The sequence below is a fragment of the Carlito syrichta genome, unplaced genomic scaffold (assembly GCF_000164805.1).
Source record: "Carlito syrichta isolate Samal-C Ts95f unplaced genomic scaffold, Tarsius_syrichta-2.0.1 Scaffold309041, whole genome shotgun sequence".
In the NCBI taxonomy this organism is placed as follows: Eukaryota; Metazoa; Chordata; class Mammalia; order Primates; family Tarsiidae; genus Carlito; species Carlito syrichta.
Window position 1 is genome coordinate 257,565 of NW_007253137.1, and position 24,950 is coordinate 282,514.

At 40.3% G+C, this 24,950-nt stretch overlaps 1 protein-coding gene across 1 annotated transcript in view; it reads right to left on the reverse strand.

Annotated features, from left to right (window-relative positions):
* Positions 1-458: 458 nt before the first annotated feature.
* Positions 459-24,950, reverse strand: part of KCNMB4 (potassium calcium-activated channel subfamily M regulatory beta subunit 4) — a 70,930-nt gene continuing 46,438 nt past the window's right edge. The window contains exon 3 of the mRNA XM_008066611.1: positions 459-992. Coding sequence (XP_008064802.1) covers positions 824-992 — 169 coding nt within the window. The 3' untranslated portion in view covers positions 459-823. The remainder of the gene's footprint in view (positions 993-24,950) is intronic.

Here is a 24,950-nt window from a genome sequence, read left to right on the forward strand (position 1 = left end):
GGTCTCACTTTGTTGCCCAGGCTGGAGCACAGTGGGACAATTATGGCTCACTGCAGCCTTGACCTCCTGGGCTCAGGTTATCCTTCTCCCTCAGCCTCCTGAGTGGCTGGAACTACAGGCACATTACCATGCTCAGCTAATACTTTGATTTTTCGTAAAGACAAGGTTTTGCTATGTTGCCCAGGCTAGTCTCTGACACCTGGGCTCAAGCAATCCTCCCACCTTGACCTCCCAAGTGCTTGGATTGGAGGTGTAAGCCACAGCATCAGGCTTAAAAGGTCCTCTTTAATAGTGGAAACTGAGTGTTACACAGTAAGGTTAAGACTTCAGCAAGAATCATTATTATCAAGTAAAAGTTTAATTTAGTGGAAGCAAATAAAACTCTGAGACCCCCCCTTCCCCTTCTTTTTTTTTTTTTTTTAACCCTGGTGTTCTAAGCATAAAAAAGAAATAGAAAAGAACACAGATCACTCTATTTTAATATTTTTAAGTAGCATAAATCATAATGGTTTGTATACTACACTGTACAAATAATGTACTGTTACTTTCCAAAGAAAATTAACTTCTTATTGGGTTTTTTTGAAATAGCTACTCCATACAGCTTAGAGTTGACCCTTTAGCCATCGCTACAATACATGGAATATAAGCTATGAGGTTCCAAGTCTTCCAGTTGTGCCTGTTTCTGCTGCCACTGAGGGACGAGCCTCTCAGGGCCCTGCCATGGCCCTTCCCATCTCCTGCGCCCAGAAACACGGGCTCCGCAGGTGGACGTGTGCCGAGGGGTGCAGCTTCTGTGCTTTGCTTTCTACAAGCCTCTGCCCCTTTAAGAGAACTTGCGCTTCTTCATGGCTTCTGCCTTGACTGCCAGGCTCTTGGCACAGATGGTCAGGACCACGATGAGAACGCCCACCACAAATGTCACCAGGGGCCAGAGGAAGCAGTGCAGGAGGACAATCTCATCATGCGTGCGATGCAGAAGCACGTCATCTGGTCTGCAAGACAGTGGAGAATAAGAAAGAATAGTCAAATGCCTTGGCGTGGCACTGGAAATTCGTTAGAACCTAGAGTCAAACTTGCTGTCCAGCCCAAAGGGAATAACCATTATTATTATTTCTGAGTTAGAGTCTCACTCTTTCCCCCTGACTGGAATGTAGTAGCATGATCATGGCTCACTGTAGCCTTGATCTCTTGGGCTCAGGTGATCCTCCATCCTCAGCCTCCCAAGTAGCTGGGACTACAGGTGTACACTACCACACCTGATTTTTTTTTGTAGAGATGAGGTCTCATTATGTTGCTCAGGCTGGTCTCAAACTCTTGGGATCAAGTATCCTCTCACCTTGGCCTCCCAAAATGCTGGGATTATGGGCATAAGTCACCATGACTGACGGAATAATCATTATTGAAAGTAAAGACCATGCTCTGACTATAAATATTGTACTTTGTGCTTCAACCCCATTATGAAAAGTTTTGAGTTCTTGAATCAAGTAAACGGTGACCATTTGCATATTAATTATAATTTACATACTATAAAATGTCAAAAGTACAGTGATCTCTAATGCTGTTATTTTCCTCCATTCTAAGTTGCTTAATGTGTTCCACTTTCTCATTCATCCTCTAATGTCTGCTGGTCAAGGAGTTTGAATCAGTCTTAAAAATCACTGATAGGTTAGTATTCCCCAACAGACCTCTCAGCACACAGGTGGAGCCCAACAGACCTCTCAGCACACAGGTGGAGCCCAAATGCTCTTAATTCAGAAAAGTCAGTTAAAGCCACTGTTTGAATTTAGTCAGAAAGACAGATGGTGTTGTCCTCAGGTCAACTAAGCTTCACTGTGTGAACTAGAGGTTTGTATTAATAAGCAGACAATGGTTGAATGAATGCATTTTTCTATGCTTCTGGTTGTGATTAGCCAGCATTTTAAGTCACTGGCCACCTTTTTTCTTCTCCTTTTTTTTTTTTTTTTTTTGAGACAAGGTCTTGCTCTGTTGCCCAAGCTGGAATGCACTGGTACCATCATGGCTCACCGCAGCTTCAGCCTCCCAGGCTCAGGCCATCCTTCCACTCAGTCAGCCTCCCAAGTGGCTGGGACTACAGGTGCGTGCCTCCATACCTGGCTAATTTTGATTTTTTTTTTTGAAGAGTCAAGGTGTCACTATGTTGCCCAGGCTGGGCTGACCACTTTCTTGATAAATCTTGCAAAGCCTTAGTAGTAGGTTTCTATCTTATCAATGTGGGGCTCTATTTTTCAATTTCCACATTGGTCTCATTCATAGGAAGTGAAGATGACATATGCTCCATAAGCCATAGGTCTCCCAACTTTGGTCATTAGTGAGAAATTCTGGGCATTTCACTTTCATACAAGAGGCTTATATTTTGCAAGGTATTTCCATTTCATCCACAGGAAGTTTTATTTTATTTTATTTTTGTTTTACCAGAGTAGCTGTACATCCTCCAGAAAAAGAAGAAAATAATGCAGAATGAGTCCAACTGCCCTCAAGAACATCAAAGGCTTCAGAGTACAAGGTCAGTGTGTTTAACAGAGAAATGCATTCCTCAGGGGCACTCGTTAGTCATAGCTCTCATAACTCAGAACCTATTTTCCCAGACTGACAAAGGATGTTGGGTATTTCTTTTTACCTACAGTGGAGCTATAGTGTGGCATTAACACAAACAGTTTTACAGACTGGCTTTGAAATTAAATAATCCTTGGATTTCTTTTCCTTTGGTGCATAATGTAGAATTTTGCATATATATATATGTATATATATATATATGATTTTTAATTGACATTTTATTTCATAGTATTTCAATTCACTTTTTGTTTGCTTGAGTTGGGAGTCTCACTCTGTTGCCCAGGCTAGTGTGCAGTGGCATGATCACAGCTCACTACAGCCTCCTGGCTCAGGCAATCCAGCCTCCTGAGCAGCTGGGACTACAGGCATGAGCCACTACACCAAGCTAATTTTTGAATTTTTTGTAGAGATGAAATCTTGCTATGTTGCCAAGGCAGGTCTCAAACTCCTGGGTTCAAGCAATCCTCCCATCTTGGCCTCACAAGTGCTGGGATTACAGGCACGAGCCACTGTGCCTGGCCTGTAATTCAAATGTATAATAGTGGATGCAGAGTCACTGTAACAAGTAGGCAAAAATCATTCCAGCTTGCAGAAATTACACATCTTCCTGAATTCGTGTAGCAACACATTGTCTTCACAACTTGTACTACCATTGGTTTATGTGTATGTATTAATGTACATAGTCATTTTTCCTGTTAGGCTCATTAAGGCTGTGACTTTGTCATGACCTGTTATTATACAGATAACTGTCACTAAATTACTGTGTGCTAGCTGGGCATGGTGGCTCATGCCTGTAATCCCAGTACTTTGAGAGGTTGAGTTGAGAGGATCGCCTGAGTCCAGGGTTCGAGACTTGCCTGGGCAACTTGGTGAGACCTCATCTCTACAGTAAATCAAAAAAATAATTAGCTGGGCATGGTGGCATGTGCCTGCAGTTCCAGCTACTTGGAAGGCTGAGGCGGAAGGATCACCTGATCCCAGCAGGTTGAGGCTGCGGTAGCCATGAGTGTGTCACTGCACTCCAGTCAGCTGGGCAACAGAATGAGACTCCAACTAAAAAAAACAAAAACAAAAAACAAACCAAAGAAACCCCCCAAAACTACATGTTACTGAGGAAGAGGAGGCTGTCCTTGTGCAACCTTATTTATTTATGGAAATTTTCAAGAAACTTCATGCCTGGAATCTAAAAAAGTCAAAGTTGAAGTCCAAATACAGGCACAGGACAGCCAAAGTCATGTTTTAGTTTTTAAAAAAATTTTTTTTTGAGTTGGAGTCTCACTCTGTCGCCCAGACTGGAGTGCAGTGGCCGCTCCTGGCCACCACAACCTCATCCTGCTGGGCTTCAGTGATCCTTCCGCCTCAGCCTTCCAAGTAGCTGGAACTACAGGCACGTGCTACCACGCCTGGGTAATTTTTTTATTTATTGTAAAGATGAGGTCTCGCCAAGTTGCCCAGGTGGGTCTTGAACCCGCGGGCTCAGGCAATCCACTCACCTCAGCCTCCCAAGGCTTGGGATTACAGGCTGAGCCACCGAGCCCGGCTATGTTTTAGTTTTTGAATCCCCACTGCAGCACTGCCATGATTCCTTCTCCAGCTACAAGTACTTGTGGATGTCAGACACTTTTACCTAAGTGCTCTAGGGAAGGTCAAGGCTGTTTCTCAGGATGATCTGTCCTTCTTTCTGCAAAGGACTGCTATACTCCTCCAAAATCTACTGGTACAAAGATGAGGCCTAGATTCTTCATCAAAGAGGTAAGGGTCGGCCAGGCGCACAGTGGCTCACACCATAATCCCAGGAGGATTGAGACTAGGAGCTTGAGACCGGCCTGGGCAACATAGCAAGATCTTGTCTGTAAAATATATTTTTTTAAAAGGGGAGACAAAGGTATGCAATAATGCAAATGTACTTAATACCACTGAACTATATACTTAAAAATGGTTAAAATGTTAAAAAAAAAAAAAAGAAGAGGGGGGACAGGTGGAGGACTTGGATTTTTAACACTGTTTTAATAAATGTACATGTCATTTCCATAAGTGATGTGTTTTTGCAACTAATTTTCTAGTAAAATGCTTCAGTATAGGTTTTCTTTTGAGTTCCTCCAGTCACTATTACTGACGTTGAATCCTTTACCACAACATTGTACAATCGAGCCAGAAAAATAGCCCAGATGATGGATGGTACTTGGAATCATTATACATATTTTCTAAAACACAGTTGGAAGAACATGTACCAAAAAAGAATGTGAGTAAAAATAAGAGGAGGGGAGAAAATAATAACTGAAAAATGCTGGACCCAGACATTTGTTTTATTCAGAAACTTCCTGGCATTCCCTCTACCAGAGCACTTGGGGCAAAACTTTATATTAATATTTCAAATGACAAACAACATCATTCACTAGGAGTTAGCCATGTGGAACTGTGACTGCTTCAAAAGCATTCTTTGAGGTAGAAATATTAGATGTAAATGCACACATTTCTTTAAAAGTAATTCCTGTCTGTTTCCATTTCATGAAGCTCTAAAATGCCCCCGCTCTCCAACAGAAAAACTGACTTCTCTGTACAGTAAAGCTTAAGTTCATCATTCAGTTTTTGATTCCCTGAGATTATTTCTGAATTGCTCCTTGTATCCTAATTAAAGTCTGGCTCATTCAAACTAGGCTGGCAGAGTCTTAATTGAAGTTACTCCCCTGCCTCAGTTTCCTCCAGTTTTATCAGACAGACTTAGCCAAAACTTATTTGCAAAGGGGCTTGGGCTTAGAATTCAGTTTTCCATAGTTATATGGTGGGGACTGAAGAGGAATTTTTGTAATGAAATCATTGTTTTTGACATTTGGCAAACTGGCTAGATGATATGATATAATAAAATCAGGGTAGTGACAGTAATATGTATACAATAAGCAAAAAAGGATAATTACTTTGTATCTAAGAACTCCAAAAGAGTAAGAAGAGATTTCTCTTGGAATGTGTAGGAAAACTAATGAAAAGCACTTTTAAACCCAGGGTGTATAAATATCATAAGCATGGAGGGACCCTTAGAAAAACTTTCCTAAGAGCTGGCACTATTTGTAGCCAAGCTTTCAAAGTATATTGTGAAAATAATAATAGTCAGCATTTATTAAGCACTTTCTACCCACCAGGTGCTGTGGTAGGACAGTTATTCTCATTTGAACCTTAAAACAACCCAGTGCTTGGTCAAGTTCGGTGGCTCACGCCTGTAATCTTAGCAGTTTGGGAGGTCGAGACGGGGAGATGGCTTGAAGCCAGGAGTTTGAGACTAGCCTGGGCAACATAGTGAGACCCCATCTCTACAAAAAATAAAAAAAAATAGCTGAGCATGGTGGTACACACCTGCAATCCCAGCTACTATGGAGGCTGAGGTGGACGAATGGCCTAAGCCCAGGAGGGCAAGGCTGTGGTAAGTTGTGATGGTGCCACTGCACTCCAGCCTGTGTGCCAGAGTGAGACCTCAATGCAACACAAAACACAACAAAAAATAAAACAAAAAGCATTGTGTAAAGTTCTAATATTTTGGTCTAATAGTCTAGTCTACAGAGAGGGACACACACAAAAAATTGTACCCATGGTGCAGTGGTGTGATCATAGCTCACTGCAGCCTCAATTTCCTGAGCTCAAGCAATCTTCCTGAGTAGCTGCGACTACAGATGCACACCATCATGCCTGGCTAATTTTAAAAATTTTTGTAGAGAAAGAGTTTCACTATGTTGCTCAGGCTGGTCTCAAACTCCTGACCCAGGTAATCCCACCTCAGCCTCCCAAAGCGCTGGGGTTACAGGTATGAGCTGCCACACTCAGCCTGACAAAGATTTTTATTCTTTTATTTTTGTTTCTTTTGTTGAGAAAGAAAAATTTATTGAGAGGAGAGAAAAGCTCCACAGGAGGAGGGGACCCGAATGGATTGCCCAACCATTATTTTTAAATAACAAATGTATCAGCTTAGTTTTGCCAATAGCTGAGGCACAAATCGTTTAAGACTAAGACCACTGGGTGAAAGGAGAGTCTTCCATCTGGTGAGATTCCCAATATGAAGGTAACAAAATGATATTTTATAGTGAAAACCAAAGATTCTGACATGTGTTCTTTCCCAGATAACTTTGTCTGCTTGAAACTGGCAGCCTCAGAAAGTCTTCTATAGAAGTCTCAAGTGTATAAGCAAATATTTAAATGGAATGCCACAGGTGAAAGAGGTGACTGTGCCATAGATTTTCAGGCAGAAATTATTGATACCTGGAAAACTTTGATGTGGATATTATTAAATATTTTGTTTGTTATGCAAAACTCCATATTATGTATTTTCTAGAAGGAAACTGAACTAAAACACCCTATGAAAATAACTCACTTGGTCTATTGACCCATGAGTTTTAAACAATTTCAAAAGATTTTTTTCTATTACAAGATGTTAAAGAATGACTGATAAAAATGTTGAATTTGGTTTTGGCATAATTGAGCTGTCCTTACTGAAAGTAATTAGCCAATGTGTCTAGTTGGAGTCTGACACAATCTTAAGACCTTGCCAAGAAAAGAGCTTGCTTGTTTTCCTATGAGACCACAGAAGGTACTTGAACAGTGAATCTAGAGGCTATATCAAATTATAAGTAACAGTGTAAATACAGGAACCGGAACTCAGAGATCCTTTGCAGTTTTCTTTATGCAGAATTGCTCTATTGTGGGGACCCATTTGGAACCCCAGAATTGGTATCAATATTATTTTAAGCAGAAGACATTTGAGATTCAGCAGATGCTGAATGAAGCTTTCACGTAGCTTCCCTTTTCTGACTAAAAGCAGCAACTTCTGGGATAGGGGACTACTATAAATCCCCTCTTTGGGGAAGTTGTAGGCCCTGAAAAAGACAGAAAGATTGCTAATGCCCATAAAGACAAACATCACAAACTTGTCCCAAACACCCATTTGTCCTGCCCATAGGAAACTTTTTCTCCCTTCCTTTACCCTACTAAGGAAGTTAAGCCCTGAGTCTAAACACCTGTAATATACTACTTTTCTGTGAAGCTCCGTGGTCATAAAAATATTAACAATGATAACATTTGTATGTCTTTTCTCCTGTTAATTTATCTTTTGTCAGTTTAATTCATGGGCCCCTGACACTAAACCTGAAAGGGTAGAGGGAAAGTTTTTTTTGCCCCCTCTACATTATCATGAGCCCACATTTATTTACCCACTCAAGTCTAGCAATCATATTATAGTAAGGGTTTTTAAAAGTTTGGGAAGTATTATATCAAGATCATGGCTCCATCTATCTTTGTTCCTGTCTATGAGTGTAAGGTTGATCACAGATCTGTAAGTGTTATAAACATCCTTACATTTTTCCTTAACTGTTTTCTCCAAGTAGGTTAACTTCAAGTAGCAATGCTTAATTGTACACGAGTTGTTCCTCAAGCTTGCCTATCTTCATGGAGAAAATGAAATCAAGCCCCAAATCTGCAGTTTCTAGAGAGAAAAATTTGTATTCAGTTTTGGCAGGATATCCAGCAAACTGGCAGCTATGTTATTTTGGAACAAAAAACAAAGGATTGAATTAATTATGAGGAGAGATTATACTCAAGACCATCCTGATGGAAATACCTAAATGGCCTTGTAAGTATAGAACAATATTTCAGAATATGAACTTCAGTTAGACAAACCAGGGTTTGAATATGGGATTTTTAGCTTGCTAGCTACATGATCTTGAGAAAAATACTTAACTCCTTCGAGTCTTCATTTCCCCACCTGTAAAACAGGAACAGTATCTACCACACTCCTGAGAAGTAAATGAGATCATGTGTGAGAAGTTCTTGGCCTAATGGCTACCTAATAATGAGTCCCCAATACAGAGTGTAATGATAATGATCATCGTTACAAATTTGGAGCTCACACCTCAAAAAATGGTTTTAACGTGTTGGCAGTAACATCTTTTCCAAGTATTTTCTTCAACCAAACACCGTCAGAGTGAAGTCAGGAAAATTCCTTTGATCAAATTAAAATTCCTTTTGGTACAGCCATCTTTATTCCTCCTCAGCTACCTTTGTCTCAACAGTTGGCATTCCGGTCTTGTACAGTAGGTTTAAAAGCAGCAAAGTTAAGAAAAAGAATAAGTTTAACAAGTAAAGGATTACTTTAAATTCTAACATATGCATCTCAGGTACAGACAAGCAGGACAAAAACATATTCAGTGACTTAGACCTATGATTAGGAACACAAATAGAACTTATACTCTAAACTTATCCCACAAACTATCACTTAACAGCTTAAGTTATTATGGTAATTGGGCCTGGCAAGCATTTTCCTACAGATTAAGATGACTGCCCTTTCCAATGCCGCCCAGACAAGTAACTGTCTCAATCTGGTCTTTTAAGTCAAGGCCTGGGAAACCACTGCAGCTTTGTGCTTCCAGAGAAATACACTTTTTGAAAAGTTTTATTCACTCTATGTGGTAATTATTTTTTATACATCCATCTATTTCTCCAACCTAATTCTTAAAACCCTGAGATAAGGGACCTAATTAGGGATAATTCTTGCCAGAGATGCTTCCTGAGTTCTCAGAAAAAAAGAAGGGTAATTGTCAAGACCTGAAAACCAGAAGGATGTGTGTGACTTTCTGTCTTAAAAGAAAAAAAAAAAAAAATCAATGAATCTCTTTCATTCTAAAGTCAGCTTGGCATAAAAAGGCTTTATTAATTTTAAATCCTTTGTTATTCTTCCATTGAAAACACAATGGAAAGACAATTTCAACTTAGATCTTCTCTAAGATTAGATCTAAGAAATTGCATTAAATTTTCATCAAATCCCTTTTCTCTTCCTTCTACCTCTGCGAGCTGCTCAAGAACCCAGATCAGTTATAGGCTGCTAGAGAGCAGGACTTTTAGCTAGTTGATTTCACCAGAGGTATAGAATTTTGTAAACTAGATGACAGCTTTGTTCCAGAAATTCCTGTGAGCTTTTCTTTAAGAATTACTGTTCTTCATGGTAATTTGGTCTCTGGTTTCTCTGAGTTACCAAGTAAGTTATTTATTTTATGGAGGACTGTTAAGTGTTTTCTGGCCAAAATGTTTTAATTTAAGGTTTAAACAGAAATAAACTGGAGCAAAGAAGACATCTACATTCTTCTATGTGAGACAGATTAGTCTCATAAGAGTTCTCACCTTGTGTTCCTGCTTTTTGGTTCCAAATCTGAAGTGAAAATCTGATACAGTTTTAAATCAGTATGGGAAAGATGGATCATTTCATAAACTGTGTTGGGACAATATTGGTCATTTGGAGAAAAAAACATTGGCTCCTCATCTTGCTCTTCCTCCTCCCCAGCCCCACCCCCACACAAAATCCAAACGGAGCAGAACCTTAACTGTATAAAACAAACCACAAAGGACACTCTAGAAGGACACTTACATTTTACAAAAACATCTTGGAGTTCCTTCATTTGTAGAGTAGAAAATAAAACCTTTATTAAGAAGATCAGGCCAGGCTCAGTGACTCATGTCTATAATCCCAGCACTTTGGGAGGCCGAGGTGAGAGGATTGCCTGAGCCCACTGGTTCGAGACCAGCCTGGGCAACTTGGTGAGACCTCATCTCTACAATAAATCAAAAAATTAGCTGGGCATGGTGACACGTGCCTGTAGTTCCAGTTACTTGGAAGGCTGAGGTGGAAGGATCGCCAGCAGGTCGAGGCTGCGGTGGTTGTGAGCATGCCACTGCAATCCAGCCTGGGTGACAGAGTGAGACTCCAACTCAAAAAAAAAAAAAAAAAAAAAGAAACGAAAGAAGAAGAGCAAATAGGAGTATTGATGTGGAAAGTGGTTTTTTGTTTGCTTGTTTGTTTTTCCCCCTACAAAACCCTACACAGTATAGATGACCTGAAATCTAGTTCATAGCCAAGTTTCCCAACCTAGGAGAAACAAATCTGACAACCTACAGAATATGATACAGAACCAGAATCTTTTAAAAATTTGTGGCATTTGCAAAGCTCAGAATTGAAGAGAAGCTGGTAGATGTATTCACTATAAATGTCAATTACACTTAGAACTATCTGAAAATTACTACCTGTATCTTTTTTCTGTTGCTACTGTAACAAATTTAGTGGCTTAAACGAACACAAATTTATTTTCTGGCCAGGCATGGTGGCTCACACCTGTAATCAAAGCACTTTGGGAAGCCGAGGCAGGAGGATGGGTTGAATCCAGGAGTTCGAGACCAGCCGGGCAACATAGTGAGACCTTGTCACTACAAAAAATAAAAACAAAAAAATTAGCTGGGTGTAGGAGGCTGAAGTGGAAGGACTGACTGAGCCCAGGAGGTCAAGGCCGCGGTGAGCCATGTTTGTGCCACTGTACTCCAGCCTGGGTGACAGAGGAAGGAAGGGAGGGAAGGAGGGAGGGAGGGAGGGAGGGAGGAAGGAAATTTTCTTGAAGTTCTGGACATCAGAAGTCTGAAATCTGTTTCACTGAGCTAAAATGGAGGTGCTTGCAGGGCAACGTTCCTTCTGGAGGCTCTAGGAGATAGCATGTTTCCTTGCTTTTCCCAGCTTCTAGAAGTTGCCTGCATTCCTTGGTTCATGGTCCCTTCCTGGTATCACTCCAGCCTCTTGCTTCCATCATCACATCCCCCACTATTCTGAGTTCATCTACTCTAACAGGGTCCCTGTGATTATATGTGAGCTACAACCAGATCATCTAGTATAATTTCCCCATCTCAAAATCCTTTATTTAATCACATCTGCAAAGTCCCTTTTTTTTTTTTCTTGAGTTGGAGTCTCACTCTGTTGCCCAAACTGGAGTGCAGGGGCCGCTCCCAGCCACTGCAGCCTCGACCTGCTGGGCTCTGGCGATCCTTCCACTTCAGCCTTCCGAGTAGCCAGAATTACAGGCATGCGCTACCATGCCTGGCTGATTTTTTTTTTTTTGATTTATTGTAGAGATGAGGTCTTGTCAAGTTGCCCAGGCAGGTCTCGAACCCGTGGGCTCAGGCAATCCACTCACCTCAGCCTCCCAAGGCGCAGGATTATAGGCTGAGCCACCGAGCCCGGCAAAGTCCCTTTTACCATGTAAGGTAACATAAGGCAACAGGGTGAAATAACACAAATCCATGGGAATCAGGATGTGGACATCTCTGGGGGCCATTATTCAGACAACCATACCAATGTAAACTGTTTTTCTGTATTATAATCAGTTTCTCACGAACACACATTTTCTATCCATTTCCCCAATTAGTCATTCAGAATTAAATCATCAACAGAAATATCTTTCAAAAAGCCCAACAGGGAATAAACTCTTTTCTATTATTTCTATTTTATAACTCAGATCTGTAATCTGTAATCACTGAAAAAAGAATGAAAAAAGTACATCTTTTTTATAACTCAGATTACAGATCAGTGATTACAGAAAAAAGAATGAAAAAAGTACATCTATTTTATAACTCAGATCTGTAATCTGAGTTATAAAAAAGATGTACTTTTTTCATTCTTTTTTCAGTGTTTGCCTTTTTATGACACAGGCATTTACATATAAAACACACCTGCCTGAAGATTATCACATATTATGAAACACTCTCTTTCCTTCATCCACACCACGTTCCTACATTGTGCCTTTAACTAATAAGTAAGGGCTATGTTATTTTCACCATTATCTGATATTCCTAACCACATAATTAATAACATTTTGCAATACTAATACAATCCCCCACTCTAATACTCCCTAAGGAAGTACTTCCTTATTTTTATAGGATTTCCTTTTTGTCTTTGTACTACATCTTTGCTATTTCCTTTTCCACTTTTGTGTGTGTGTGTGTGTGTGTGTGTGTGTGTGTGTGTGTGTGAGATCAGGGATCTCATTCTGCCACCCAGGGTGGAGTACAGTGGCGCAATCATGGCTCATCGCAGCCTTGACCTCTTGGGCTCAGGCAATCCTTCTGCCTCAGCTTCCCAAGTAGTTGGGACTACAGGCATGCACCACCACGTCTGGTTAATTTTTTGTATTTTTGTAGAGATGAGGTCTCGCTATGTTGCCCAGGTCTAGAACTCCTGGGCTCAAGTGATCCTCCCACCTTAGACTTCCAAAGTGCTGTGGTATGAGCCCCAGTGCCTGGCCTCTCCTTTATTCTTTACCAAATATGTCCACAGATTCTTGGTTCTTTCTTCAGATCGTTCATTATACAGTTTGACTAGTGATTCTAAATGCCATATTAATTTTTTTTGAAAGCAGGATTTATTGAGAGGACAGAGAAGCTCCCACAGTTGGAGGGAACCTGAAAGGGTTGCCCGCCATATTAATTGTAACCACAATTCTACATCATGCCATGTGTTTGGTCTTCCTGAACTTTTTTTGAAATTCTGAATTTCAAAACTGAAGTAGAATTTCCACACAGAGAAATTCAGAGGGAAAAAGCCTATAGTTTACTCAGTTCTTCATGTTGTTTTAATACAGCAGATTTCTTATTCTTTCACTTCTAGTTTATAAAAATACAACTTGACAATCCCTCTATCCAACCCATTCTATTCTTTAAGATCCCCCATTCTTCCATACAAGGATTTTTCTCGTATTTGAAGAGCAATACTATAATATTAAATCAGACTGTACCAGAAATGGGGAAATTTAAGGGTGAGCCATTATGTTTCCAAAGAAATTCTCTCGGAACTCATTTTTCCTGTCAGCAATGTCTATTCCTGGAGAAACATCCTCAGAAAATGAAAATGTTAATTTAGGATGCTAATGCTTGAAATATCCTTCTGTTTCTCAATTCCTTATTTAGCGGATTTATTTCTTAAACATCAAAAGGTGCTTGTTGTGATCTGAGAATACAGGGCTAGAAAAGGGACTCCCCAAACCAGCCAGGGGTTGAAAAGGATTGAAAATAATGGTACTAATTATGACAGGATATCCCGTATTCCCCCCACTCACGAGACAAAACAACGAGTACCCTTACGTGCTTCGTGAAGCCAAATGCCAAAGTGGAAAAAGAAGTTCTGCTTATAGGAAAGGCTGAACACACTGAAAAGGTCAATCACTGAGTAAAGTTAGCATGTACCTTTCTCTCAAAGGCTCCACTTAAAAATGAAATAAAGTAATATCCAAGGGTCTGAAAGCAGGTATCTCCTAGATTCCTGCAACACACCATGACTCCGAGATCCTAGTGTTCCCATTAGCTTCAGTGTTTCAGGTGAAGGTTACACCAAGCATAGTGACTACACATATATAAAAAGACACTTCTGAAAGATCACTTCGACAACCACATTTTGTATCATTTCCCTGAGCTGAATCATGTTCTCAGTCCTTGCTTCAGGCAAAGAGGACATAGAAGACGAGCAGGAGATATAATTGCAGATCACACACTTGCAACGTGGGTGTGAGAAACTGTTTCCAGGGAGAAAATGACAAACATACTGATGCACCCAAAATATGCATATGAGCAGGGATTCCATTGGGTGTTTGTAAGGCTGGCAAGAGCTTCAGAATTTGGTCCTCAAGGAAATGAGGTGGGTAAGGAATCCCCCCAAATGTCAATGCATCTTCTCACCATCTGAACAGTCTTGAGTATACTGTGCACAGATGAAATATGACATTTAAAAGGAGGTCAAGAAACATTTTCCCCAAGACTTCTGATATAAAATCAAGATGGCAAGAATTTCTGGCGTAGGAAAATTAAAGTGGCTCATCGACTCACCCATGGCTCAACCACAAATGCCCCCACAATGAACTGTGGTCATAGCAGGTCTTGCTCGGCTCCCAAGAACTTGGATTTTTTTTCCCAGTGTTCCTGAACCTGGAAGAGCATGACACCTTGCTAAGCTCAAAGTGAGAGCTCAGTAAATGTTAGTGGAATAAGAAAAGCATTCAAAGAAGGGAGTGAAAATCCAGTGCCTCAGAGTTTCAGTTAAGCAAATTAAGGTGAGGGGCAGGGAGTAAGAGCTCAGATTTCACAGGGATTTTTTTCAAAGGCCACATGTATTTGTTTGAAATTGCAAATATTGTAGCTATATTTGCATAAACAGTCTTGTGTATTTGCTTGTGTTTTTACAGACTGTGCAACTATTTTCAGATAATTTTCAAGAGCAAGTGATCACATTTACTATTCGTTTTGTCATTTCTGCTTTTCTTACTGCTTAGTTCTTAAATCTGTCTCTAGCCCAGCCAACCCCACTGTGTGTGCAACTGTCACTAGTAGTTCCTGTTCCTTCATCTCACCTGCCCCCATCCCTGCTTAGGTGCTGTGAGGAGCCTTCTGACATTGCTACTCCTATACACATCACAATTTCAGACCTAGCACGCTAGGAAACACTGCCAGTACTTGTTTAAACCAACACCAAATGAGCCCAAGCAGGTGGAGAGACATTCTATTTTTTCTCTGAAAAAGATCCTCCAACTCATTCTACAGTAATTTGCTCCCTAATTTACTTTTAGGAAATCACCCTTACTGTCTGATGAGGTTAAGTTCAATTCTCTGTAATTAGATCTTCAATGAAGAAAAATAATCCCATCACAATTTCTTTTCTTTTATATACCTCTAGCATTAGTATTGCACCATTATTTTGGCAGCTCTGGAAAAATGATCTGAAGAATGTATTCTGGGTGGGGGGAAAGTCAACTTCGTGTCTTTCTGAAGGAAAGGCTATCTCCTGTTATAATATCGCCATTCTAAAAGGTTCCCAATTGTTAAAAGCCCTTTCCCCTAAAAAATAATACGCACCAGTTATTTTTTTCAATTAAATAATTAGCAAAGTATACATACTTTGCTATTGCACGTAGGAAGACAGAAATAGGCTAGCATTTCTATCAAGGCTAGCAATGAATCATTCATCCTAACCCCTAAATTATATAGTAAAGAGTATATGAATAATAGCTTTACGTTCAGTTTTGTTGTAGTCTGTCAAGCAGTTATATCTCTCAGCTAAAATGCATTAAACAGATATTGAATTACTTCTGCAAAGTAAAATTAGCTAAATTAATTTTGAGCTCCTTTTCCTCAATGACAGATTACTTACAAATGTATGCTTGGAGAACAAAAATACTAAAAAAAAAATATGTGTGATAATTAATGAAGTGACTTATACTTCGATAACAGAATTTTAAAACTTGAGTAATTACAAAGACCCTACCAGTCAATCTTACAGTCTCTCTTAGATGTGCCAGCAGCTTAACTTTATCCTGGTAGCATGTAACACTCAAAATTCAAGAAAACACATGTAAATTACCATCAGACTGGCATAATAAACATGCTAAAGAGTTTGATAATCACTAAAAATTATAGCCACAGGTATTCCTAGGGAAATTTGCTTTCTGTTCTTTTGCCTTGAGACTAACATTAATGTCCCAGAGAGGGGTCACTCCTTCATCTGGGGTCCCACAGTGATAATGATATGGGGCAGAGCTGCACATGACCAAAGACAGAGGTTTTTGACAGTGATACATTTTCTTTTTTTATGTTTCTGAGATTTTCAGGTTGCTACCACAGCACAATTTAGCTTAAACTCACTGAAACACACATGTTAAGGTTGGTGATCAACAATTTCACTGAGTAAATAGCCAGAATGGTCAAAATTAGTCCTTTCTTAATCTAAAGCACAAAAGTAGTTCAGAGATGCATATCTGGACATTTAAAAAGACTTTCTTGACATTCAGTTTTTCATTCAGCCATTCAACATCTTTTGCAGAACACCTACGATGTGGTAGGCACCAGGGTCACACTTTTTTTTGCTCTCACTGGCTAGCTGTCAACTTGAGGACAGGATACTGTTTCTCCATGTTTCTATTCCTGCTACCCAGCATAATGCCTGGCATGCTTTCTAGGTGCTTGGAAATGTTTGTTGTTGGTTTATTGTTGAAATTCATTTCAAAATGCAATGAACATTTGTACAAAATTCAGAAGAAGAATTTGTTTGCCTGGGAAAATAAAAAATGTATATCTTTTGAGCAGACAGAGTTTATAGAGTTTCTGAACAAATGGGCAAAGAATTTCTTGGTAGTAGAGCACATACAAATGTACAAATGCTTTGGTCTAGCATTTCGGATTATTTTGCCACCAATAGTACACTTAAATGTTACAGTAGCAACCTCATTCATTCGATTTAAGTAGAGTCCCTTATGTTAATTTTTCCCAGTATGGACTGGAATCCTGGCATAGGGCAGCAACACTACAGCAGGATGGTTAAGAACATGGACTCTGGAAGCTCAAGAAAGAATTAAGTTAATTCTGGTGCCGTCACTTGACAGTCAAGTGGTTTGGTCAAGTTGCTTAAGCTCAGTTCCCTCATGTAAAATATGAAGATTAGGCCGGGCTCGGTGGCTCAGCCTGTAATCCCGTGCCTTTGGGAGGCTGAGGTGGGTGGATTGCCTGAGCTCGTGGGTTCATGACCCGCCTGGGCAGCGAGACCTCATCTCTACAATCAAAAATCAAAAAAAAAAAAAAAGATCAGCTGGGCGTGGTAGCGCATTCCTGTAGTTCCGGCTACTCGGAAGGCTGAGGTGGAAGGATCGCTGGAGCCCAGCAGGTCGAGGCTGCGGTGGCCGGGAGCGGTCACTGCACTCCAGTCTGGGTGACAGAGTGAGACTCCAACTCAAAAAAAAAAAAAAAAGAAGATTATGATAATAATGCCTTATATTTGGGCATTTAAAAAGACTTTCTTGACATTCAGTTTTTCATTCAACCATTCAACACCAACACCTATGATGTGGCAGGCATGAGGGCAGATTCAATGAGTTAATATGTAAAAAGCACTTAAACAGTTCCTGGTACTGAGGCAGCATGATAAACAGATGTTGGCTATTACTGGGTAAAGCCAGAGGAAGATCACCAGTGAATCAGTCAGGTCTCTGTCTATGTCCCAGTGCTTTTCTCTCTCTCTCTATCTATATATATATTTTGAGTCAGTGTCTCACTCTGTCACCCAGGCTGATTGCGATTTACCACAGCCCTGAACTCCTGAGTTCAGGCAATCCTCCCACCTCAGCCTCCTGGAGTAGCTGGGGCTAGAGGCATGCACTACCATGCCTGGCTTATTTTTTTGATTTTTTGTAGAGATGAGGCCTTGTTATGTTGCCCAGGCTGGTCTTGAACGCCTGGGTTCAAACAGTCCTCCCGCTTGCTCCTCCCAAATTGCTGGGATTACAGGACTCTGGGATTACAAGATTACTGCCTCTTTTTCCTGGCTACCTTCTCGGTATTTCTTATCCAATAACTTGGGTAAGAAAATCAAAGCCATTTTGACTTACAATTAAGATAGCATAAAGATGTTAGAAATAACAAAAATATGATGGGGTACCAGAATCACGATTCAAAATAATCTTAAGGGACTAGAACAGTAAAGCAACAACCTGTGTTTACATAGGGATAAATTTAAAATTCTTGCATTTAAATCCAGAACACGAATCTCACAAGTTTAGGAATGGGGGAAACCTGCTTTAAGAGCAGCATGTATAAATCAGGCGTGGGGGGAGTAAGTTTAATTAAGTATAGGCTCTGTATGAATCAACAATGTATTGTAGCTGCCAAAAAAGCAAATGCCATGTCAGGCCTCATTAATGAGTTTTAGCCTCTAGATTGAACAGTGGCAGTGAGAGGGTTCTGCTTCCTCCTTCACGGGTTAGCTCAGGGCACAGTAAGCAACCTAAACAACGAGAACAAGTCTATTTCCAACAGTAGCAGCAGTATGGACTTGGTGTCATCCGCGATCTGAAGGTCAAGGACTGGGGTTCAGATCCTTACCCTGCCATGTGATCATATAGCCTCTGTTACCTCTTCTGTAAAACTCGGACAGCATGGTCTACCCTCACATTGAGATTATAGAGCTAACCAAGATGAATTTTTTTGAAATTGTGGCAAAATATGTATCACTTAACATTTGCCATTTTAAGTGCACAGTTTGGTGGCGTTAATTAGATTCACAATGTTGTGCTACCATCACCATTATCTATTTCCAAAACTATTCTATAACATCAAACATAAACTCTCTAACCACTGAGCAATAACTCCTCATTTTCCTCTTCCCCCAGTCCCTGATAACCTCCAGTCTACTTATCGTCTCTATGCATTTGCTAATTTGATATTTCCCAAGATTAATTTTTTTGACAACTAAAAATGTCTGAAAATGGAATGGGCTTCCTCAGGAGGAGGTGATGCCCATAGTCACCAGAGCTGTTCAAGTCAGGAGTGGGAAATACTTCAAAAAATGATGTGGGGATTCATTTTGAGTTGGAGTAATGATTGACAAGAGTCTCCCAGATCTGACAGTCTATGAGTCTGTGAACTCCAAAATACACTCGACACAGGAGTTGCAGGAGACTTCTGGCCCCATTTTATCAAAGATGAAACTGAGGCAAGAGCTCTTCGATAAGTAGCCCAAGGTCAATCACTGAGTCATGCAAAGAGCTATGGATAGCACTGAAGTCTCCTGATGCACAGCCCTGCCCTGCATTCACCATCTGACGATGCTGCACTCTATGACCTACTTGTCCTATGGTTCTTGTATTTTTCCTTGCAGATTCCCTTAGGGCTTTGTTTGAAGGCTGCATAAAATATCTTAAATGAAAAGTGGTATAGTGACATCAAATTCTTAACTTTATTGTAACAATAATAAAAGCTTTTAGAAGATAATCTGTAAGCATAAAAATACTTTGATTAACTATCAGAAAACAGACCCTCAAATTTACATTTTAAGTAATGTATGGTTGTCTGGATGTCAGACTGAGAAAGAACACTAGAATGACTTCCACACATATTCCACAGCATGCTGGAGAAGTCACAGCAATCACTGCTTTTCAAAAAAAAGTACAGATTTTAGGACCAAAGACATCCTTCAATTCTGATGTAATCTCTCTTAAAATGGAGCCAGACACAAATGTATACGGAAAAGACTCAATCTGGGCAGGATTCCAGATTTACTGTTTTTTTGGGTTTTTTTTAAGACTCAGGATATATTATTGAATTCAATGTCTAAAGGGAAAGTCAATATGTTCCTGTAAAAAAAAAGAGCCACGGAACTAGTTGCTTCTCTAACAATTGTAGAAACTATTTCTCAGAGTAAATAGAAAACAAAAATAAATAAATAAATAATTCTGACCAAATAATTCATTCAGAGGTCAACAGAATTTTCCTCTGAAATTTGTTCAAAATATCAGATCCCTTCTTTATGTGCACATGCTCTCCCCTTCCCCGCCTCCCCGCCCCCTCCCCCAGCCTTTGCATCCTAAGAGGTCTGCGGGTAAAAACAAAGTTTTTTCCTTTAGTAATTTGTTCTATTAAAAAAAAAAACAAAAAATGAGAAGAAAAACTTAGAAGCCAATGGTGAAATTAAATCTAACATATACATATATTAAAAGAAATCTGTTTTTGGGCTTCATCTGTTTTTAGAGCTCAATCTGCTTTTAGAATGCAAAGACACTGGGAAAATAAACTATAATTGATCAATCATTTTTCACTATATTGGCTGTAAGTGTAGTCAGATGCATATGTCTAAGCATGCAAGTGTTGTTTGTCTCACATAACAAGTGGTAGGCTGGCCAGGGCAGAGGCAGCTACACCATGTGGGTACTGGAAGCTGGCTCTTTCTTTTTGCTCTGCTCTTATTAAGGTGTGGATGTCCACCCTCCTGCTTATCACCTCAGAGTTACAAGATGGCTTTTGCTGTCACATCTATTCACTTTTTTGTGACAGCATCAGGAACTTACATCAGGAAAGCAAAGGCTTTCCCAGAACTCCCCAGTAGATGCCTTGAAACAGTCACCCAGGACAGAAAGCCAGAGGACAGAAAGCCAGAAGTTATCCAATTCTGTCCTCTTCTTAACCTGAGCCCTCAAAATCTGTAGATTCAACTTCCTTCAAATTCTATGTTCAGTACCTCCTTCCTTCCTCCATTACTTCTGCCTTGTCCAAGATTCTTTCATCCCCCGTCTAGATTAGTACAATTGTCTCCAAATTGCTCACTGTCTCAAATTGTTCACCATTCTCCTAACTCTGGCTTATATCAGTCTACCCTCCATGTTGCCATCAACTTGGTCTTTCTAAAACATAAATGTAACTGTCACTCCTTCACTGCACACAGAATAAAGTCTAAGCCTCTTAGCATGGCATAAATGCAGAGTGCTATTTCATTCAACCTCTTTTTAAGTTCATCTACCCCTTTTTTTGTTTTTTTGAGATGGTGGTCTTGCTATGTTGCCCAGGCTGGCCTTGAACCCCTGGGCTCAAGGAATCCTCTCAGTTCAGCCTTCCAAGTTGCTGGGACTATAGGCATGTGCCACTGAGCCCAGTTTACCACTTTTTATCCAAGAATATGAAGCTCCTTACATTTATTTCTTCCGGTTGCCCATGATATTTCAAATCGTAATGCTTTTGGACATACTACTATTTTCACTAAAATGTTTTTCCCTAGCTTTACCTGGAAAATTTCTACTCATTTAAAATTCAAACTTTTCCTCTGTGAAGTCGTTTCTGTCTCCACTCTTTATCTACACCCAGGTAGATCCAGGTACTATGCTCTGTGTGTGTGTGTGTGTGTGTGTGTGTGTGTGTGTGATAACATTATGGCACTTACAACATTGCATTCTAATTATTTATTTATTTATTTGTTTGTTTGTTTATTTTTTTTGAGTTGGAGTCTCACTCTGTCGCCCAGACTGGAGTGTAGTAGCCACTCCCTGCTGGGCTCCAGCGATCCTTCTGCCTCAGCCTTCTGAGTAGCTGGAACTACAGGCACGCGCTACCACGCCTGGCTAATTTTTTGATTTATTGTAGAGATGAGGTCTCGCCAAGTTGCCCAGGCGGGTCTCGAACCCGCAGTCTCAGGCAATCCACTCACCTCAGCCTCCCAAAGCACGGGATTACAGGCTGAGCCTCCATGCCCAGCTGCATTCTAATTACTTACAGGTTTGTCTTCCATACCAGCCAGTGAGTTTCTTAAGGACAGAGGCAAAGTCTTATTATCATTGACCTGTACACAGTGGGTGATTAATAAATGCTTGTTGAATAAATGAAAGAGTAAATTACTGAAATGGTGGCCTTTTTTTTTGAGATGGAGTCTTGCTATGTTGCCCAGGCTGGATTCAAACTCTTGGCTCAACTGATCCCCCAGCCTCAGCCTCCTGAGGAGATGGGATGATAAGTGCACGCCACCAAGTCATAGGAATATGGGCGAAATCTAGGACACTGAAAAGGGCAACACCACAACAGAAGAGTGCAAAGCTATTCTGTGGCAAGGAGATCTTTGCAGCCCCTGAAATGATACTGCTTATTTCATGGAGAAGAAGTAGGTATTCATATAAGTGAATTTTTCAAATAATTGAAGCTTACCTGTTTAAGTTGAATAAAAACTAATAAAGATTTAATCTCTTTATTTAACATGATTGCTAAAACTCTTTCTAAAAATGCATTACACATTTCCTCGCCTTTTAAGGAGAGCATGATGAACCAAACTTAACCTTTTTTGATGACTCAGCATCATCATTATGAAACTCAATTAGTGCTAAGGTGGCAGGGTTGTTCAGCTCCTCTATTAAACGGCTTCAGACTGTTAACTATTTAGTTCCTTGGTGATATTCTCTGTGTTCCATCATTAGGATTTTATCTAGCATCTTAAGCTGTAATTGTACAAGCCTTCAGAATCAGAGAATCACAAAACCACAGAATTTAAGAGCTTAAAGGAAACTTAGCGATTACTTAATTTATCAGTCTAACAACTTTTAAAGATAAGAAAACTAAGTGAGCCCTAAGTAAGTGGGCAGTGTTTTTTTAATCAGTTGTTTTAAATCTTCTATTCTAATGGCTTTTAAACCATGTTTTGCAGAGCAATCTACTCAATTTGAGCTCAGGCCATGGTGTTCATCTTTCTTTAAAATACTAAGGGTAGCCAGGGTCGGTGGCTCAGCCTGTAATCCCACGCCTTGGGAGGCTGAGATGAGTGAATTACCTGAGCCCGCGGGTTCGAGACCCGTCTGGGCAACTTGGTGAGACCTCATCTCTACAATAAATCAAAAAATTAGCCAGGTGTGGTAGCGCGCGCCTGTAGTTCCAGCTACATGGAAGGCTGAGGCGGAAGGATCGCTGGAGCCCAGCATGTAGAGGCTGCAGTGGCTGAGAGTGGCCACTGCACTCCAGTCTGAGCAACAGAATGAGACTCCAACTCAAAAAAAAATACTAAGGGTAAATTGGATTTAGAAACATATGTTACATATGCAAGCACACTTTGAATGAACTTAAAAATTACGACATATCTGCTAGTATCAAAAGTAACATTTATTTTATATTTATTTATTTTTGAGTAGGAGTCTCACTCGTCGCCCAGGCTAGAGTGCAGTAGCATGCTCACAGCCACCACAGCCTTCACCCATTGGGCTCAGGCAATCCTTCCACTTCAGCCTCCCAAGAAGCTGGAACTACAGGCACTCACCACTATGCCCAGCTAAGTTTTTGATTTATTGTGGAGACGAGGTATTGCCAAGTTGCCCAGTTGCTAAGTTGCCCAGGTATCAAACCCCTGGACTAAAACAATCCTCTTACCTCGGCCTCCCAAAGTGCTTGGATTATAGGCGTGAGTCACCATGCCTGACTCATTCATTTATTTTATTTAACAACAGAATTTCTTCTTTTTAGCTTTTTTTGTGTGTTCTATTATTTTACTCATTCATAAAACCTCCATTATCTATTCATTCAACACTGAAGCCTCCAACCAGTGAATAAGTAAGCTAACTTTGTTTCTAACTTAGACATTTATAAGGCAAGGGAAGAAAAGTACACCCGTTTACCAAGGGCTCACTATTGTGCAGACGAGATTCTTAGAAACCAAAAACAAAAACTTAAAAGTTAGGTAATGTAACCCTCATTTCATAGGTGAGGAAACCAAGACAGAGAGAAGTTGTATAATTTATCCCAGGTCATACAATTAATCAGTGGTAGAGAAGAAATGTAAACCCAGATGCTTGATGTCACATGGTTGCTGCCCTTAAGGAATTACTAATTTGTAAAAGGAGAAAAATACATATTCAACCAACTCTGTAACCGTGTGATAAAAACAACCATGGCAGTGTGGGAGCACAGAAGAGGAAGTGATTCATTACATCTGAAGAGATGGGAGAAGGCTCCACAGTGACATTTGCAGTGAATCTTAATAGTAATCAAAACAATAATAGCAAACACTTTTTAAAGGAAATACTATGGGTTAGGCACATACCATCTCACTGATACTATGTCCCCCTTCTCCAAAGAGAACTGAGACACACATAGGTCAAAGTAACATACCTAAGACCACACAGCTACAGAGTTCATTCTAGGACCACTGTGCTGAGCTAATTCCCAGAGGTCAAAAAGAAGGTGTCCCCAGTTGAGGGGAGAAGGACAGGAGCAAAGGCATTAAGAAGCATGGGAAACAGAGTGACCTGGGGTGACTGGAGCAGCTGGAGTAAAATTAAAACATTTAAATCAAAACATGTCACTCAGATTATGCCATCACCATCATTGGTTGCTCACTGCATTTTATGAGAAATCTAAACCCTGTCTTCTCACTCCGGAGACGATACCACCCTCCCTCTCACAGTTCTCCTGACATGTTGGTCTTTCAGTTCCTAAAACAACCAAGCTCTTTCTTGCCTCAGAACCTTTCTCAACGGTAGTGTCTCTCTCTGAAATATTTTTCTCCTCCCTCTTCCCCTAGCTAATTCTCAAACCCCCTCTGGTCTTGACCTAATTATAATGCACTCAGACAGGTCTTTAAAATTGCCTGCTATGCCATAATGTCTCACAGCAGCACCATCAGCTTTGCCTTCATGGTATTATCCTACACAATTAAGCTAATGTGACAACAGACTCTAGGCTCCATGAAGGCAAGGACTGTGTATGTTGTTTTGCTGTTTTCCTGCTCTTTTGTTTTCATCTCCTCATGACTGGCATATTCAATAGCAGAAATTGAGGCCGGAATTGGAAGAGTACAGCCTGTATCTTATGGACAATACAAAGACAGAAAAATTTAGTCAAAGATTGTGATGAGATCAAATAGAGGCTTAAATAAAGTAAAATAAAACCAGTTTGTGTGGATTATGGACAAGAGAAAGACCAACTGAGGATCACTTCAACAAGCTAGATGAGAGCCTGAACTCAGGCAGTGGCAGCAGGCATGAATTCAAGAGACTACATAGGTAGTGTGGTTGGATTTGTTCATTTGACATATGTGTGCATGCGTGCATGTGTGTGTAAGCCTGTTCTTCACATCCTATAACCTACCATTCACTCAGATGTATAAAACAGCTTATTAAAAAGTAAACTAGCCGGGCTCGGTGACTCAGCCTGTAATCCCGCGCCTTTGGGAGGCTGAGGTGAGTGGATTGCCTGAGCCCGTGGGTTCGAGACCCACCTGGGCAACTTGGCGAGACCTCATCTCTACAATAAAT